The sequence below is a fragment of the Camellia sinensis genome, chromosome 1, assembly GCF_055761805.1.
Source record: "Camellia sinensis isolate YWXY chromosome 1, ASM5576180v1, whole genome shotgun sequence".
Lineage (NCBI taxonomy): Eukaryota > Viridiplantae > Streptophyta > Magnoliopsida > Ericales > Theaceae > Camellia > Camellia sinensis.
Window position 1 is genome coordinate 136914932 of NC_138961.1, and position 20108 is coordinate 136935039.

The 20108-nt window shown below is 37.8% G+C and overlaps 1 protein-coding gene across 1 annotated transcript in view; it reads left to right on the plus strand.

The window, feature by feature from the left end:
* The window catches only part of PRR5 (two-component response regulator-like protein), a 30142-nt gene extending 11778 nt beyond the window's left edge, over positions 1 to 18364 (plus strand). The window contains exons 2-8 of the mRNA XM_028229154.2: positions 7544 to 7705; positions 7802 to 7932; positions 8046 to 8201; positions 8310 to 8481; positions 8603 to 8981; positions 10817 to 11585; positions 17846 to 18364. Of these exons, the coding sequence (XP_028084955.1) occupies positions 7544 to 7705; positions 7802 to 7932; positions 8046 to 8201; positions 8310 to 8481; positions 8603 to 8981; positions 10817 to 11585; positions 17846 to 17977 (1901 nt within the window). The 3' untranslated portion in view covers positions 17978 to 18364. The remainder of the gene's footprint in view (positions 1 to 7543; positions 7706 to 7801; positions 7933 to 8045; positions 8202 to 8309; positions 8482 to 8602; positions 8982 to 10816; positions 11586 to 17845) is intronic.
* The last annotated feature ends 1744 nt before the right edge of the window (positions 18365 to 20108 follow it).

The following is a 20108-nucleotide window of genomic DNA, read 5'->3' on the forward strand; positions in this document are numbered from 1 at the left end:
CGTGGATTTCAATCAAGAATTCATTTGCCTGAAATAGCAAAGCCAACAAATGAGACAAACAATATCAATTTCAGATCATGATTCAGGCATTATCAGAATGGGGCAACATCAACAAATAATAATTATCTATTTAAGCTACAACAATTTTATTACTCTGAGCAAGTTCATGAAAATGCAACAATCAAGTTTTTGTCTCTCCGGACTGGTTCTTCTCAAGCCGACGTAAAACTACAACGGTCACACAAAATTTTGACATCAGCTATGTATTTCCCAAGCATCCACAAGTTAAACAAACAACAATATATCATCTTTATTATTCAACGAAGTATTTCATCATATCAACAAGTCCTACGATGAATTCTACATCAGGAGTTCGAGCATGATATCTAATATTCTCGGGGTTGCAACAATCAATCATTCGATAACAAGATTTATATACAATATGAGGGGTTTATTTTCTCGGGTTTCTTCGACAACAACAATAATTATTTTATTCGTCCCATGCAAGCAAAGATAGCAACAACACTCACGTCTAGGCCATGTTCTCTCTCAACATCAATAGCCTAGTGCAAGCATCAAATATTTTGTTTATGTCAGATTTATCAACACAAGGTCAAGCTTCAAAACATGAATTTCAGGATTACATTACTCATGCCAATCAAGATTCAATAGAACCTTCGGCTATCTCGAGTTCAAAATTGTTATACAACAATACTCACAAATCTCAAAGGCCTAAAGCAAATTTCTAGTAAGGCTCGAAAATTCGGATTTCGTCAAAACAAGAGGTTACTCACAGATTTATGCCAACAGCGGAAGAGCACGGCTGAAGTTAGAGGCAATGTGGGAAGCAGAAAATAGGCCACGAATGGGTGGAACCAGTACCGAAGATAGCCGGAGTAAATCAATAACAGCACCGGCAGTGGGCAAGAAAGAATATAGTTAGACCGACGACGCGTTGAGTGGGCGGCGTGGTCAATAACCAGTTACAGTTGAAGCCAAAGGTAGTGTGGAAGACGTAGCGGAGTTGGCGTCGACGTAGAGCAACAAGACTGAGCTAGGTTGGGCAAGACCACACACGTTGCGTTGAGAGGGCGAACGTGCGTGGTCGATGACGGATAAGCTGAAGCCGGAAGCAGCGATGTGGAGCTAGGTTGGGCAAGACCACACACGTTGCGTTGAGAGGGCGAACGTGCGTGGTCGACGTCGGATAAGCTGAAGCTGGAAGCAGCGATGGTGCCACAGAAGAGTCGGCAACCACACACGTCACGTTGAGTGGGCAACGTGCGTGGTCTGCGTTGGAGTAGTTGAAGCCAATGGCGGAGTACCAGCAGAGAGAGACCAACAGTGATTGGCGATGGAGTAGCAGCAGATTGAAACCAACAATGTACACACGACTTCAATAGCAGATTGAATTTGGCCCTGCAATAGCAATCAACGTACACACGGCTTCAGTCTCTAACCTGTTAAAAGAAGAATGTGTGTCATTGAAATCATAAATTCTGATATATGTATATACAAAACTACCAAAAAGAAAAACTACCACAAAATATATGAATATACAAGAGGAAGAGAAAGCCACAGTTAAGGGGGGTGATATCCGAGGCCGATGTTGGAAATATAAGCTGAAAATCAGAAAGGTTTACGGACTGTGATCAACAAAACTGAAGCTAAGCGACGTTAGGCCAGACCACACACGGCGTTGAGTGGGCAAACGTGCGTGGTCGGCGTTGGATGAGCGAGGCCGAAAGCAGCAGTGGTGTCGCAGAGGAGTTGGCAACCACACATGTCACGTTGAATGGGCAACAGTGTGGTCGGCTCTGGGCAGTCAAGGCCAAAAGCAAAGTTGCAGCAGAGGTGATGTCTCAAGAGCAGGACGAAAAGGTGCGCAGGCCACGCAAGCTGGGCAGTCGTGTATGCAAGGCAGGGTCGGGGCTGCTCTCGCAAGCGCCGTCGGAGTGTTACACGGCGCTAGGAAGTTTGGACGGCGCTGCTCAGTCGTGTTTGAACCAGTGGTGGTGCTATTCGGTGGAGCAAAACCGAAATCAGACGCACCCAAAGCTCAGAGTGGATGCGTCGTTGGGCCGAGGTGAAGTATTGACAACGGCGAGGCCTGTAGCTGCAGCGATGAACAACGTACAACCTGAAAAATTTCGATAGTGAAGTAAGGAAGATGAAGCACAAAAAAATAAAAAAATAAATAGAAAAGATGTCGTGGATGCAAGGAGTTGGTGTCGGCCTCTGTTAATTGCAGAAACAGAGCCTCTCTGAAAATGTTGAAATCTGGGTTTGTCTTGTAGAGGGAGAACCGGCTGGCCACGATTTGGCTTAGTAGCTGAGGAACACTGAAGAAGAAAGCTGGGTGCCGAAATGAGTCCTTGGATTTTGATCTCCTGTAAATAAAATAAAAAAAATTCGTGGTCTCTCCTTTCTTGATTTAGAGAAGCAGCGGCGGTGGTCTTCAAATGGAGTGCAGAGCAAGCTGTAGAGAGAAGAGTAGGGTTTGACAAAAAGGAATAAGGTTATATTTATGTATAAGTGGTGGGCCTTATCTCTCCAAGATTCAAAAATAAATGGGCTGCTGTATTGTAAAAGAAAGTGTGGCCATATCTTGTCAAAAATAAAAAAAATAGGTTCTTTAATTTGCTTTGACTTGGAGTAAAACAATGCATCTTCAAATGTTCTAGAAGACTTGGAATTATTCAGGCTCTTAAAAAAATTAAAGGATCAGGATTGGTTTCTGAAGAAAAACGTAGCACAAATATTTATTTGGTGTCAAAAAGCAATATGTTTTTATATTGTTAAAAAAAAAAAAAAAAAAAGTACAAAAAAAATAAAATTTTTGCTTGTCAATTTTTTCTGTAAATTGAAGTGCGTCATCAACTTTATCCATAGGCTCTGTCGTGACAAAATGTTTTTTTTTTTTGGGGAACGTGATGCGAAACAGGGTCGAAGAAATGACAGTATGCATGTCTGAGAAATTTAAAATTTCTCATACACGCAAGGGGCAAATGTAAGAGGGGCTAATTTGAGCCCACTAAATTATTTAGGCCCAATAGCCCAAGATTAGTGGGCCCGAATTTATCGCAAGTCCAAGAATCGGTGGGCCCAGATTTATCGCCATCAAACGGATTGAATCGCTCTAAGCCTCGAAAGGGTTCGGATCCACGAACCTAGAGACTTACTCAGGCCCGGACTCGAAAGGGTATTAGGCAAGCCTAGAGATCCGAGGCACTCGGACTCGAAAGGGTTCGGATCCACGAACCTAGAGGTCCGAAATACTTGGCTTCGAACGGATTCAGACGCAATCTAGAAGTCGCTCCGTTAATGAGTCCCAGAACACTTGCGGGCTCGGAGCTTTCCGGGATCTACGCACCAGAACCATGGGCGTAATGGAGTTCGAACAAAGGACCCGATCCCGAGGACGGTGAGTGGAGACAAATTCACTCTTCGGTTAAACTAGCCTATACCCGGGTCGAGGTGGCACGACCCCGGGGGGTCCATGAGACTCGGCAATATTTTGCGGCAGGACGTCCTCCGGGACTACCCCTGACCCTTTGGGATGATTGGGGATCATTGGTTAAGTGTGGCTAAGAAGAAGGGTTCGCCGAGGGAGTGATCTCCTCTTCGGGGTTTTCTCATCCTCGGAGAAGTCACCTCCTCGGAGAGGTCACCTCCTCGGACAAGGTGGTTAGAGAGAATATCCCCCATGTGCCTTGCACATGGGCTCCATCCTACATCATGAGGTGCCTATAAATAGCACCCACCCATAGCTTTACAAGGGATGGATTTTGGAGATTTTTTTTAACTCTTGGGAAAGAACTAATTTCCCTTCTCCATTATCAACCTTGAGAGTGAAAGTGGGAGATCCCTGGGAGAGCCTTGCCATTATTCTATTCTCTAGCCATTTTGCCTTCTTCTTCACCCAATCTCTTATCTCCATCATCTCCTTTGTTGTTGTGTTCCTAAGTTGAGATTATTGAAGAATCTAAGCCTCTCATCATATTCTAGAGAATTCGAAGTTGTTCTTCAAGGATCTTCGAAGATCTTCGAATTTTCTAACTCTTTTCTTGAACCCTCTCTTACACTTCCCAGTTGAGTTGGTACTTCCTTTTACAATCTGAAAAAGAGGAATGGGGAAGGAGAAGTTGCATTAGTAAGACTGGGGTATCACACGTGCATCCATATATAATATGCATTGATAGCATATGTAAGATCATATTGTTGAGCTGTTCAGATCAAACTATAATAAATGTAGTCATTGAATTTCAAGTTGAAGGGTAGGGTTGCAAATGAGCCGAGTAATAGGCTGTTCAAGCTTAGGCTAAAAACTTAACGAGTTTCAAAACAAGTTCACGGTTGACTTGTTTATATAATGAGCTAATCTTGAACGCAGTAGCAGCTCCATGAATTTTGATCAGGGTATTCAATAACTTAAATTAGAATTTCTATAAAAGAAATCACGCTTATATATATATATATATATATATCTATCATACACTTTCAATAAATCTTTGAATTTAAACATCTCAAATCAATCACAAACAAAAAATAATTATAATATGTTGATACTATTGTTTCAAACTAAATATATGGAGTTCTACAATTGTTTTCGACTAGTCATGACTCTTACCTAATTTTGATGGAGCATAAAGACAATTTTTCTCAAATTTAGTACCCTGATTCAATATAAATTATATTTCCTGAGAAAGTTGTCTTTTTGGGTATTATTTTTTTTTAATTTTTTGATATGAGGATACCTTTTTTGGTATGGTGGATTTGGTCAAAGCCGCCTTATAATGACACTTTAATGCATTAAGGATAAACACAAATTTTTTTTCTTGATAAGTCTAGCACATACCACTATTACCAAAATATCCTTAGTGAGTAATTTAATATTTTATGGGACGGAATGTTGGGCAACTAAAAAACAACATGTAGATAAGATGAGTGTTGCGTAGATGAGGATGCTAAGGTGAATGTGTGGCAAAACTAGAAAAGATAGAGTTAGGAATGATTATCTTTGAAAATAGGTAGAGTAGTACCGATAGAAGATATATTGAGAGAGAATAGATTGGGATGGTTTAGTTATATACAATAGAGACCAACAGAGATAGTATTGAAGAGATACGATACAGTAATGGTAGATGGTGGTGTTAGGGGAAGGGATAGACCTAGATTGACGTGAACTAGTGTAATAATTAGAAATATGAATTTCTTTAATTTGACTAACGAAATGGCATTGGATAGAGTCTAGTGGAGAAGAATGATTTATGCGGCGGACCTTATTTGATGGGACTTAAGGTTTGATTTGGTAAAGAATATCGGCTTTGCGTTTCTTTGTTTGGGCTCGAGATAAGAATCCAAGTCTGTATAAGAATTTTGATGTTTGTAGTTTAATTACTGATAACTGTGGTTGGTGGATGATTTTGAAACGATGCTTCGCTAGTTGAGGGAGTTTAGATCGGGTAGTATTGGTCTTAATGAGAAGGCTTTTGGATTTCTATCCGTTTTGAGTTCGAGTAAGGATTCAAATTTCAATCACAAAATCTATAAGAAGAGTGGTAGAGCTGTTAAATGAAGTTGGGGGCTTGTGTCGTGGTTCTGGCATTTGTGGGTTGCTTAAGATGCTTTCTAAGCTGGATTTATTTGAAATGGTTAAATTTGTCATAGAAAATATTAGTCTTCCTTCATGAAGAACATGCTTCCTGTTCAGGGGGTTTAGGAAGTAAAACATTTTAGGTTGTCTTTTACACACTATTAGGTTGGTCCTAAGAGGTTTTGGCCAAATTTCTCTTTTGGTATTTGTATGAAGGTACACTATTGCTACATACCAATTAAAGTACCAAGACATGAAGTTGTATGGGCTAGATGCATTTTGGATTTAGCTCACACCATGCAACATTAAATCTATGTCATACTCTGTACTTTCAGGACATTTTTTATGGGTATGTAGTGTTTCTACCACTGAGGGTGTTACATCCCGAATTAAAAGATATTGTGAGTGGATTGTGTGTGTGTGTGTAAAGTTTAAAGTGGGTGAGTTGGATGTTCAAAATTTGTGGAATGGTATTCAAAAAATATATAAACTTGGGTATTCAAATTCTGGGAAGTAAACTGATTAACATATATATAAAAAATAAAAATAATAAAGAAAAAGAAATCAAGGTATTCAGTTGAATACCCTTCCCTCAATGTGCCACTGCTCCTACTCGAACGTGCATTTTAACAAGCCAAACACAAATAGAACTCGAGTAGCTTGTTTATTTTTATTTATTATTGTGCATATATGCTTTCGAGCGGAGTAATAAGTTGTTTAAGTTTGACTTGAAAACTCAACGTGCTTTAAAATGTGTTCAAGTTTGGCTTGCTTACATAACGAGCTGATCTCAAACAAGTTTTTAAGGACCCGAACATGAGTAGGTTGGTATGTTTTGCAACCCTATTCAAGGGTTTTCTCAATCTTTATGGCCATTAGTTTTATACTATAACCTGTAATGCTCCTGAATTACTTACTTTTGGGTGGTATAACAGTTATGTCAATCTATTGTTGAATGAGAAAAAAATTACTTATCTATTTTGAGGTACATGTATAGAAAATTTAACATCCTTCAATGTTGTCCAACCTGCCTGGTGATCCTCCTACATCAGAATTACTATAATCAATCATGCACTGCAATTTTGGCTTGTCAGAGAAGTTATATCTTTGGCTAAAGCATGGTGACTATTTTAGACTCATACTCTGTAATCCGCAAGCATGGTTATCCGCATTCCTTTGTGGCACGCACCCCAACCTTAGTAGCAGGATACTCCTAATTGAGTGGCATTTCTCACACAAAACCGCATTTCTGCGCTCCCAACTAAGAAACTTGTAAGAAACTTACTCCTAACTAAGATAGAAACTCTAAAACATACAAATCCCAAACAAACAAAAGAAAAATAACTTAAACTTATTAAAGTACTTTTATAATATTTATTTATACATAACAAAGACAATTTGTAGTTGACATGAATCTCAAATTTTTATTCATATTTTAACACGCATATTCCAACTAAGCGGAAACAAATAATTGCTAGGACATATTTATATGTTTAATATATAAAATATACACATGCTCCCGTAGGCCCTTCCAACCCTTGAAGCTTTTATATGCCCTCGCTCTCCCACCCCCACTTTGTGCAACTAATACCCTGACTCATGTTAGCATATACTACCTTAATCCAAAGATATTGCAATACACTTATTTCTTTGCATGACCAATCCACCATCTCCCAATATAGTACATGGCAACAAGAAATTCCACTTCTAGTTTTCTTCCATTAATGTGACTATTATTGTTTCTGGCTTAAAACTCTTTTTTATTTGGGTTAATTTCACTTTTTTATTTGAAATAAGAAATTTTAAAGACTACTTAGATGAAATTGATAGTTAATGAAATAGAACAAATGAGAAAGTGAAATTAACCATTTTTATTTTGTTTTGACTAATTTATATAGGCATGTCACTCTGGAAACTAACTTGGATTTGTATTTTCTGTTTGAGCAGTTGCCGCAGTGGCTGATGGCTTAAAGGCATGGGAAGTACTGAAGGGAAAACCTCATAACATAGACCTCATACTAACAGAAGTTGACTTGCCATCAATTTCTGGATTCGCTCTTCTTACCTTGATTATGGAGCATGGGATCTGCAAAAACATTCCTGTTATAAGTATGATAATAAATGCAAACTTTTGATTAGAATTTTTCATTTCTTCTGAAGATTCTATGCTATGTATAGTTTAATATTTCTTCCCTGATTATGCAGTGATGTCCTCGCATGATTCAGTTAGCATGGTCTATAAATGCATGTTGAGAGGTGCTGCAGACTTTCTTGTCAAGCCTGTGCGAAAAAATGAGCTGCAGAACTTGTGGCAGCATGTTTGGAGGAGACGAGCTGTATGTTTAATCCTTGCTAATCTTTGACAACTTAGGCATTTTTGTTTCTCCTTGGTAACTTGGAAAGACAACATTCTCATAGAATATTGTTCCTTTCTTTTTTCTTCAATCAGTCGACTAGGGAAGGACATGACCCACAAGTTGAGTGTGTTGCACAACCAAAGGTCGAAGCCACAGCGGAAAACAATGCTTCTAGTAATCATTCAAGTGGTTATATGGCCTGTATTCAGAGAAATGGGGAATGCATCGAGAAAGGGAGTGATGCTCAGGTAGAGTTTTTCATTCTCCAAGAAATCTTGTTTGAGGCAGGCAGATGATGCACCAGTTGTATACCTGAATTAGTATAGCATCTCTATAAGAAGATATTCTTTGTGCAGAGCTCTTGTACCAAGCCAGAATTGGAAGCAGAGAGAGCATATGCAGAAAATGTACAGGACCTCTCGCAGACCAAGTGGAGCAAATCTCCTAGGAGTGACATGAAAATACAGAAGTATGAAGAACGTGTCGAATCGAGTAGGAATTTGCTGATGTATGATTCACAAGATAGGGGTAAAATACTTGGTCACTTCACTTTTTCTCTGTTTGATGTCTTCTTAATCTTTGTATAACCCCTAGAGTTCCATAAGGAGGAAAACATCTGACATTTTGTAGTATTTACTTATTAAATTAGGATTGGCGGTGGCTGCTGGCAAAGATGCTAACGCAATGACTCAGGGAGAAGATGTGGCACCTCAAAGTCAAAGGGATCATGCTAACATCTTCAGTGAAGCTTGTGATAACAATCATGTTCCTGTCAACTATTCTAAAGAAGTCATTGATTTAATAGGAACATTTGATAATTACACAAAATGCAGTTATAGAAGTTCTGGTTCAAATAATGGTACAAACAAGGTTGACTCACCATTATTGGATCTTTCTTTGAGGAGACCTCATCCTCATCCTCTTCGTCAGCCTTATCCTCATCCTCATCCACATCCAAGTGGCTTTGTAAATCAAGTTAGTGATGAAAGGCACATACTGAACCACTCTGATGCATCAGCCTTCTCGCGGTAAGTTTCTGTTTCTGACACTTAAAGTTTTTATTGCTGCTTTTTATTTAATTTTATTTTCTTATTTTGACGTGCTTGGTGCAACATTAATCTCTGCAATTAATAGAAATTAAGTTGATCACTTGAAGGGAAAATGGATGGACATCTTGCCATGTTAGTTTGTACGAACTGGTTCTCTGATATAATTATTTCCTTAACAATCCTTTGGAAAGAGTTGCAACACTTGCAATCTGTTAATCGATTTTGTGCTTGCTGTTTTGAAGCCTGTGAGAATTGCAGCTTTTTTAAGATGGAAACACAATTCCATCATGATAGGAACTTGAGCAACCTAAGACGCCATGCTTCTCAAGAAAACATAGATTTCCCATAAATGCATAAGTTGTATTGTGAGATAAAAATGAATCTTAGTGTCAGCAAGTGCTTATGTGCATTCATATGTTTTGACACCATGGTGTTAAATTGCAGTATCGGTCGATGTAACGGTTGCAGGCGCGTGTTACTGGTATTGGGAGTATCAGCCAATATGTAACGGGAATCGGGACTGAACTCATGAATTTTTTTTCAAGTACTAGTTATTTATACCAATTTGAATGTTTGTAATGGTTTTTAATTAACATTGTGGCACCAAAATGGAGAATTTCATGTAGTAAGGGATTTTCACTATCTAGGATAATTAGAATGCTACTAAAATAACTGATTGATAATGCATGACAATAAATTTTCATCCAATATTATCACTAGGGATTCTCCTGATTTCCCGTGCGACATTGTTATAATTAGTCATGCTGTAATTGCTTTAACAATTCTCAAGAAACTTTTTCTTTAACTTGAATGAATTAGCAAATTTTCCTATTTTAATACTAATTAATCTGATGTGTGGGTAGAAAGGTAGAAATCATATTTTAATTAAATTCATTTGAATGGGATTATGGGGGGAAGAAAATTTTTTCAGACACCAACTTGCCACAAATACAACCACATGGGCCACACACAAAATTATAGTATGATTGTGAATTTGGGATATATAGTATATAATATGTAAATAATATACAAATCACAAATACTACTAGTCAATTACAGATCTTCATATCTTATATATGAATATGATCTATTTAAAAAAAAAGGGCAAAGTAGAGCAACAAAAGGCAATGGTTCAACACACACACACACACACACACACAAACACAAAACCAAGCCTTAAGCCCCATCAAATGGGGTCGGCTTCACACACACAAACACAAAAAGAAGAAAATATTTTAGCAAACAATGTGTGTATTGGTTGATTTTTCCCGATATGGCAATGATACCTGATACATATTGGTTGTATTGGCCGATACATATGTGATTTTATTTCCCGGCAACACAAAGTATAGTATCCGAACTGGGAGGCCAATATTTTGATCCATGGTTGACATCCCATAGCTCCAAACCTTTGTCCCTCCCAAAGATGGCTGTTTCCATTTTACATTGTCCTGCTTCACAAGGGGGTTCTTCCTTAATTGCTTTGTGTTTCCTAGTGACAAAAACATAGGTAGAACTTCAATTTCTCCCTATCTGTTACTGATACAGATTAAGTTCCAGTCTGCAAATACAGTGCTTAGTAATAATTTTTCAGATTACAATGAGGGATTGAGTCCAGGTTCTAAATAGCTCGAAAGATTTTTAAAACAGATGATATACTCTGCAATTGTATCTTGCAGTACCAAAAAAATTGGTAAGAACACCCGACATGCTTATTCACTGTTAATATTGAGTAGGAGGATGTCTTGATGTGACTTTCTAACAGTTGGAAACTTTTACTGGCTTTCTACTTAACTCAAATATCCTAAATGCAGGTACACAAACAGGGCATTACGACCCCTGCACTCATCAACTAGCATATGTGATCAACAGAAAAATTATGGAACTAATTCTGACAGACAGTTATCCAATCACACCTTTGATTATAACTCCGACACTCACGGTTTCGCGGCACTAATAAGTTCTCAGAACAATATGCTCTCTCTGGCCACCGGTCAATGTGGACAACCTGAAGTTGCTTTTCTTTGCCCTCAACAGACAGTGTTACCTGTCCCAGTTCCAGTGAGAGGTATAAGGTTTGATAGTCTATGCACCGCCTTTGGTTCTGTAGTGCCCCCAACATTTTGTACACAATCGGGCCCATCAATGGTGCCAAGTCCAGGTTCAGTTCACCATCAGGAACCGTCCATTCAAGTGAATACATTTCATCAATCCAATCTTGAAACCAGAAACTCTCAGCAGTTTAATAACTTGATTGGTCAAACTGTCAACAATTCCACAAACCAAACGGAGCACAAGCAGAGGCACAAGTTGGAATCTTCAGAGGATCTACGACATTTTTCTTCTGCCACTGATCAGAGTGCAAGTAGCAGTTTCTGTAATGGTACTGCAAGTCATCTTAATAGCATTGGTTGTGTAAGCAATGGCAATGTCGATCAACTTGCAGTTGTCCAAACTGGTGTAGAGAGTGTGAATGAAGAAGGGCTCCCTATTAACGATAGAAACTGTCATCGAACTGTTCTGAGAGAAGCAGCTCTGACCAAATTCCGTTTAAAGCGGAAAGACAGATGCTATGAGAAGAAGGTAATTGGTTATCATTATTTTTTGGGTGGAAGTTTTTCATTGTTACTAATGCAATAGCTCTTCCATTTAATCTGAACATTGGCACCTAGGATTTGAATAGACTCTTTCATGTTCTGCTTGGGCCTCAAATTAAAAAAAGGAAAAAGATTGAGATCATCAACTTAAATTCCACAATTGTACTCACAATGACATGGCATGTTATGTGTCAATTTTTGATTTGTCATGAACTCAACTCCCTTGTCATGTCATTGTGAGTGAATTGCCATGTCTTGCCTATAGGAACCTATGTAGATAACCCTCCTTTGTGTAATATTTAGAAGAGGGATAGGCTGTTTTTCGGACTCCATATTCTGCTGCTTAACTTTTTCCTGAAGCTTCCATCCGTTGTTTCAACTTAAATTCAAATCTAGTAAGCTCTTCATGTTTTTGTATGGGATATGAATCATTGCTATTATCATGTTGGGTTTTTAACATGGTTGTTAAAATTGGAATCCTACATTGGATTGTTGGAAGGGTTTATAAAATTGGATCTTAAAATTGGATTGAAGATTGTACGATCCTACCAAAAAGAAAAATTACATAATAATTTCATTCGAATAAACATTTCTTATAAAGGATACACAAAATAAGCTTAAATTATACTACAAAATAAGCTTATATATTACTTTCCTGTTTTGTTACTCTCTTCAAACGGGGGCTGTTAAAACCTACCATCACCTACTCCACCTACTACACCTACCACCACCTACTACCACCTACTACACACCTACCACTACCACCTACTATCACCTACTCCACTACATCTCCTATATAAGGAGCCCCTCACCATTTGTAATATATAAAATAAATCAATCAATAATACATAATTCATTCTCTCTATTTCTCTATACATCAAATTTAACATGGTATCAGAGCAAGGTTAAGACCTTAGTATTTCTCGCTTTACCGGCGGGCGGCAACCTCGCCTTGGCCGCCCGCCGGACCTCAACCTAGTCCGTTAGAATTTTCTACACATACCTTCCCATCATTGTCCAAATCTTCTCTCTCTCTCGGAGGCAACCCAAGTTTGTACTGGTACCCCGCTGCCCTGTTTGTGGGAGAGCTTGGAATTGGCCTCTTGTTCGCGGATCTTTTGCATTTGGAGCATCCTTTCCATGACGAGCTCGTACTCGCACTTCTCGTAGGAGTGACGCTCGATCTCGCACTTCCATGGGAGGTATAGCTCGGCTTGGCGGCACTTGTTGAGGGGTATCAGCAGGTGTGCGCACTGTTCTCTGTATGCTTTTGGGACCTTCGCTTCCACCATCTCCGCCTGCGTCGCTATCATCTTCTTCGACGTTCCTCCCATCTTCCATTAACCGAGTTTGATGCTTCTTTAGATGCTGAAAGCTCAAATCCGGGTAACCAGATCTTCGAAAAGCTCATTTTAGGAATGTATCTGGGAAAGGTTGTTAGAAGAGTTATACTGAAGATGGCCTAGTAAACAGCTTTGTTTGGAGATATAGTACCACCCAAACTCGCTATTTCTTACTCATTGAGGTACCCAAAGTAATTTTTAATCTTTGCCATTCCCACTATCATTGAAATCTTGCAGAACGGGACAGACGAGGCTAGGGAGAACTCTGCTGCGACACTCTTTAGTCTGTCAATGCTCGATGAGAACAAGGTGATGATCGGTTGCTTAAATGGGATTCCTCCTCTAGTGGATCTCTTGAGGACTGGGACAATCAGAGGTAAAAAGGACGCTGCTACTGCACTTTTTTACTTGTCACTCAACATGCTTAACAAGTCCAGGGCCATTAAGGCGGGTATCATACCACTATTACTTCATTTACTTGAAGATAAGAACTTGGGTATGGTGGATGAAGCACTCTCGATTTTGACCACCACTCTCAATTTCACTTTCCCTGCATCGTCTTTATTATCCATCACCTTCTGCAGTAAAGCATTGTGAGCACACTCAGTAAAGCATCGTCACGCACACTCATAAGCAAGGCAGCCTTCTGTGCCCTGTGTGCGGCTCCAACTGGAAAGTTCCCTATATTGACCACCACTCACCCAATCATCATCATCCTACCGACGCACTCATCATATAATAATCTTCCACCGCCCCTCTTTTTATCTTTTATTTAAAAAAAAAAAAAAAAAAAACCTTCTATTCATTCCCTCTTTTTCTTATCACCCACTATCTCTTAAAATAATTTATCATTTTTTCCACCCAAAATCTCATCATAATATATTCTATCTATATTTTAATATGTAAACATATACATATATATACATTGAATTCAATTTCTTTTCTTTTCTATCTATACATATATTATTATTATTATTAAACCAAAAAAAAAAAAAAAAACCGAACACCATTGCCGTTTTGATTTCAACTTTCTTCTTATTATTTCTTTCTTTATTTTTCTTTCACATTATTTTTAATCTTTTTCAAATTCCATTCATACCATATAGCTTTGCACACCAAACCATATTTTATTTATCTCAGGGATCAACCCCAATCACAATTTTACACAAAAAAAAAAAAAAAAAAAACACCAAACCAAAACATAACACCCACAGATTTGTTTTCTTTTCTGCAGACGGCCACCCACCGACCTCACTTCTTCGCCTATTCCGCCGGTCTTTTCTTCTTGCCTCCGTCCTGGGCGGCCCTTGCCGGTGTTGCCTCCGTGTTTCCCACTCCACTGGGCACGATCACTACTCCCTGCTCCTCCACTGCAGCATATGGCGGTCCTCTAAATCGGAACATCACGGTGGCCTTCCGCTTCAGCTCCTTGTTTTCCGCTTTCAGCACACTTATCTCTGCTCGCGCATCCTTATACATGCGTTGGAGCAGAGCCAATTGGGCGTTTAACTGCTGCACCTCATTTGTCCTACTCTGCAGCCGGTGCGACAAGTTTGTGACCGCAGTCATGGTTTCAACACATGACTTCAATGTATACTGATTCGCCTCAATATCTGATTGCGCTGCCATTCTTTGCTCCACAGACCGCATAGGAAAGGTCAACGGAGCAAACTCAGGGGCGCTTGGTTGAGGTTCACGGGCAACCGCACCAGTTACCTCTCTTGTGGACTCATTGAGGTCGGGAAAGAGAGTGAGCAGACTACGGGACGAAGAGGCCATGTTATGGGTTGCTGAGTGTGTCAGAGAAGGGTTGGTTACAGAGTATTTACAGAGTGTTTCAGAATGCAAATGTTCAGCGGTTTCAGACTGGTTTGCACAGCCTCCGCCTCAACCTTGGTTAAATAGCCAAGGCAGACACGCGCATCGCGCGCCACTTGACGCCAGACGACAAAACGGGCGCGCAAGCCAATGTGGTAACGCGCCTCGCCATCATGTCCGGCACATCTTTTTATGACTTGGGCTCACTTTTTGATGGCACGCCTTTTTATGGATTGGGCACGCCTTTTGACAGATTGGGCACACCTTTTGAGGGTGCGACTTTTTAGGGGTCCGACAAGACTCTGTAAACTGTCCCGACATTGATTCCGGTTAGCTCCTTCATGGGTCCGACAAGACTCTGTAAACTGTCCCGACATTGATTCCGGTTAGCTCCTTCATGGGTCCGACAAGACTCTGTAAACTGTCCCGACATTGATTCCGGTTAGTTTCTACAAGGGTCCAGCAAGACTCCGTAAACTGTCACCACAACTGTCACAACATTGTTTGCTACAACGGTCCGACATGACCCAATAAACTGTCTTCTACATCGGTCCGACACGAGCCAGTGTCTTCTACATCGGTCTGCCATAACCATACAGTCTTCTACAACGGTCTGACACGACCATACAGTGTCTCCTATCAATTTTTTATTTTTTAGATTATTTTCTTATTTTGTTACTCTCTCCAAACTCAAGTTGGTTAGTTCCTATCCCCCTTGAGTTTGCGGGGGCTGTTAAAACCTACTATCACCTACTCCACCTACTACACCTACCACCACCTACTACCACCTACTACACACCTACCACTACCATCTACTATCACCTACTCCACTACATCTCCTATATAAGGAGCCCCTCACCATTTGTAATATATAAAATAAATCAATCAATAATACATAATTCATTCTCTCTATTTCTCTATACATCAAATTTAACATAAAGATATTGTGAAAAATATAATGGTCCATGTAAAATTTAAAATATAATATTGGGGCTGTTTGGGAAGTGAGATTTTAGCCCAATTTAGGTTAAAATTTACAAAAAGACAAAATAGGCTAAAATAGCTAATAAGATAAAATGTCACATTAAAAAACATAAATAGATTAAAAGTATTCCAAGAAATCAAAACTTAAGAGAATTGAATAAGTAAATGGACTGTAGGTTATTTTATTAAATAGAGAAAAGGAAAAAAAAGAAAAAAAGAATTGGGACTTGGGCAACCAACATAAAATCTACTGCTTGTTTTTCTAAATTTTTGAGAATGAGATTTTTTAGACTAACTAGTTTTTCTAAATTACTGCTATATTTGAATGTATATTTTTTATTTTACTTTTCTTTAGTCTATTTTAATTTCAAATGACTTATTTTTGTTCATTTAGACCTTGAAAATTTGGGACTTGGGCAACAAATATAAAATTTACATTAAAATAGGCTATACAATACAAAACACTGCTTAAAAATTGAATTGGGTAGGATCAGATTTGATCGGGATTCCATGATCCCTAGGAAGCACGGATACGGATACGGGATACGGATACGATACGATACGGATACGGCGATACGACAAAATTTGAAAAACTAGGATACGGGTACGGCGGGGATACGTTTGTAAAAATATTATTTTAACAATTTTTAGTAATGCAGTATGCATAAAAATAAAACCTAAAACAAAAGACAACTTGATAAAGAAGAAAGATTCCTATAAAACTAAGAGTCTTCAAGGTCAATAGTTTCAACTTGTTCCCCTTCATCATTGAATATCGCAAGACCTTAGCTAAAGCCAAAGCCAAAAAACCATTCTTAAATAAAAATTTCAGCAAATATACTTTTTTAAGTCATCAATTATAGCCTAGGAAGCACGGATACGAATATGGTGATATGGGGATGTGGATATGGCGATATGTCAAAATTTGAAAAAGTACGATACGGGTACAGCGGGGATACATTCATAATTTTTTTTTTATATAATTTTAATAATGTAATATGCATGAAAATAAAACTTAAAGTAAATTAATAAATAAGGAGAGGGATTCCTATTAACCTAAAAGTGCTCAAACATTCATAAAACATCCAAAACTAAAAGCAAAAGCAAAAGCAAATGCAAATTAAACATCATCCTTACATGCCAACACCAAAAAAAGAATGAGAGCAGAGAGAAGAAACGTGAGAGAGTGAAAAAGCGAGAGAGAAGTGAGAGAGACAACAAGGATACATCAATTTGACAAATTTTATTACTTTAACTCTCACTATATTCCTCTTATCAAAGAACTAAACAAAATATTATAAGTAATATATAACTTCGAGTATCCGATACTTCAAAATTAAGTATCCGATACTTCAAAATTAATAAAAAATTAATTAAGAAGTATCTGATACTTTTAAGAAGTATCCGATACGTATCCGCGAGTATCCGAGGAGTATCGGTATCCGATAAGTATCCGATACGGATACGTCACCCTTTTTGAAGTATCCGTGCTTCATAGCATGATCCTATAAGATCCAACAATCACAGTCGAAAGATCCTACTCACAAGGGATTTTTTATAAGATCCCAATCGATTTTGCATAAATGGATCATAAGATCTGTACTGGGATTATTATAACAATAATGGTTTTTAAGCTACTGAGGAGGTATCTGCATGATATGATGTATACAAGATTTGGCGAACAGACCTTTTTTTGGAATCATTTTGCCAAATTTCTAGAAGAGCAGTAGATTTTTTTTTAGTGCAGAAATTGAGTCTTTCTTGTGAATTGATTGTTACAATTGTTTTCATGAACAGAAGAGTCCAAATTATTTGTTACTTCTAATTTCTCAATTTTTGAATGGAACTGAATACGAACATGAACATCAATGGGGGAATGATATCAACAACACTTGTCATGATTCAGAACTATAATCTAGATGGGCAACATTATTGTGATTAGAAGTGGTATTGCTACTGTTCTATTGCATTGCACAATATAAAATGGTTTAATATTTAATTAGTTTGCTGATCTAGTGAAATTTTGCCTAGTAACTAAGATCCTCATAAATACTGATCAGGTGCCTAGTCCGCAATTGATAATTTGTAAATTTGCTCGCAGGTACGTTATGAAAGCAGGAAAAAACTTGCAGAGCAGCGTGCTCGAGTGAAAGGGCAGTTCATTCGTCGAGGGCATGCCGAGCCAGCACCTGTAGAAACTGATAGTCGCTGTGGTATTTCATTAGATGGTTAGCCAAGCTATTCACAACTTCTTTCAAAAGGAGGAGCATACAAACGCTACTGTAATTGAAGATTTTAGATTGGTTTGTCGAGATCATCGCAAAGAGGGGATAAATGATATCTATAGATATATGCTAACATCACTAGCTTGTTTGTTTCATGTATGTCTGTATAATCATGTGTATTTGTTGTAGAGTAGTATTGTAATGTCTTGATAGAGCATTCTCTATATTTATGAAGGAGCTCCGCGAGATATGCTTTTGTTCTTCTGTTCATGTATTATGGATTCTCTCTGTGATACATGTGTCAATAAGCATGCAAACTTGGTGTAAATCATTGATTCTTTCATCACTCACTGGAAATGAGATATAACCGTCTCATGATTATCGTTCTTGTTCAATTCTGAGTCCTTATTTTACGTTGCTTTTTCTACCAATGGTCATAGACCAGTTCAATCAGTTTGCGTAAAGTACTACTGTGAAAAAAAGAAGATAGTGATACCTATGATGTGACCTGTCATAGTCGGACATTGACAATAAAAAAGTAGAAGCCATACATTCTCTAAAAATGAAACTCTAAATAGAGCTGTATACATTTGGCAAAGAAAAAAAGAAGAGTAATAATACATTCTTTTAATTTTAGAACTCTAATTAAGTTCTGATGATGTGGTAAAGAATAAAAAAAATAAAAAATAAATAAAATTAAGATTAAACATTATATTATAGTGGGGTCCACTTCCATTAGGGTTCATTTATTAGAACTACTAATCATTTTTCAAAAAAGAAAGATAAGACAAATATCATATCACATGAGACCTACTATCCCTTAGAGCTCCATTAGAGCTTTTATTTTAGAGTTCTAAAACATTTCTGATAAAAAAAATGAGCCGCCCTTTGCAGTGAACACAACTATATGTATAGTGATACAGATGAAGTTGTTGTTTCCATCTCTCTTGCTAATTTAGTAAAATTACATATTTTGTTCAGTTTACAAAAGATTTTATTTTTTTTTGATTTAATATAATGTCACTTCACTGCTACTATATGTCAACCTTATTGTTAGTGCAAATTTTACACTTACGCTGTGTTTGGTTGGGGGATTTGGGAAGGGAAATGGAAAGGGAAATGGAAATGAAAGGAAAAGGAGAAAGAATTAATAGAATTCCAAATCCCAACTATGTTTGGTTGTGTTGATTATAAAATAGAATTGATGTCTTAAAAGGTATCCTATTTCTTTATTTATTTCTCACCTCCTTTCTTTTTCCATATATTTTTTATTATAACCAAACATAAATAGGATTACATTTCTCATTTCTTTTCCAAATCCCACCTCAAAAACTCCAACCAAACACAGCATTAGAAATTCAATCAATTGAGAAAATCAATTTCAGGTTTTCCAATTTTCTTCTGTGGTGTATTACTTGGTGCTTTACAGTCCATTTTCAGGGGTACTTTTAAACTTTTTGAGTACATACATGCATATTGGCTCTGCCAAGGATGTGATGTAACATCAAAATCCACTGCAACATGTGTAATCTAGGTATGGATGTCATATTCTCATAGATGCGAGTACAGGAAAATCCAAATGCCCAAAGACAATGCAATTCACTGGTAATGCCACAAAGAGATAATGCTTGGCAAAGCTTTTCTTTCTCAAAACCTTCAATAATGGTAGTCTACTAGGCTACTGTGTTCCAGTTTGGTACAACTTATTAAACTTGTTTATTTATACTAGAAGTGGAATCTATTAAGTCTAACAATTATCTATTAAAATAGTTAAATGGGGTTAGTAACTGTTTCAGGCAATTTCCAATTTTTGGTAATTACTCAGAGAATTCTAGCGTGAGCAAGCTTCAATCTACACCAACTCCGTCTTCGTTTTATAATAATATAGATATATTATTTTGAAAATTTGTTAGTCTTTGGTGCAATTTCTAGTTACGAGGTCAAAATAACTTGAAAGTTTTGATGGCAATTGCTACAATTGCACCCTCAGAAAGTAACACATGGTAAGAAATGTTACAATTTTTGTATTGAAAGTTATGAATCCTTATGACATAAAGAATAATATTTGTAATGAAAATTGTGAATGACCGAAATTAGGATGTGTATATATATGATGATAATCATCATGTTATGACAAAA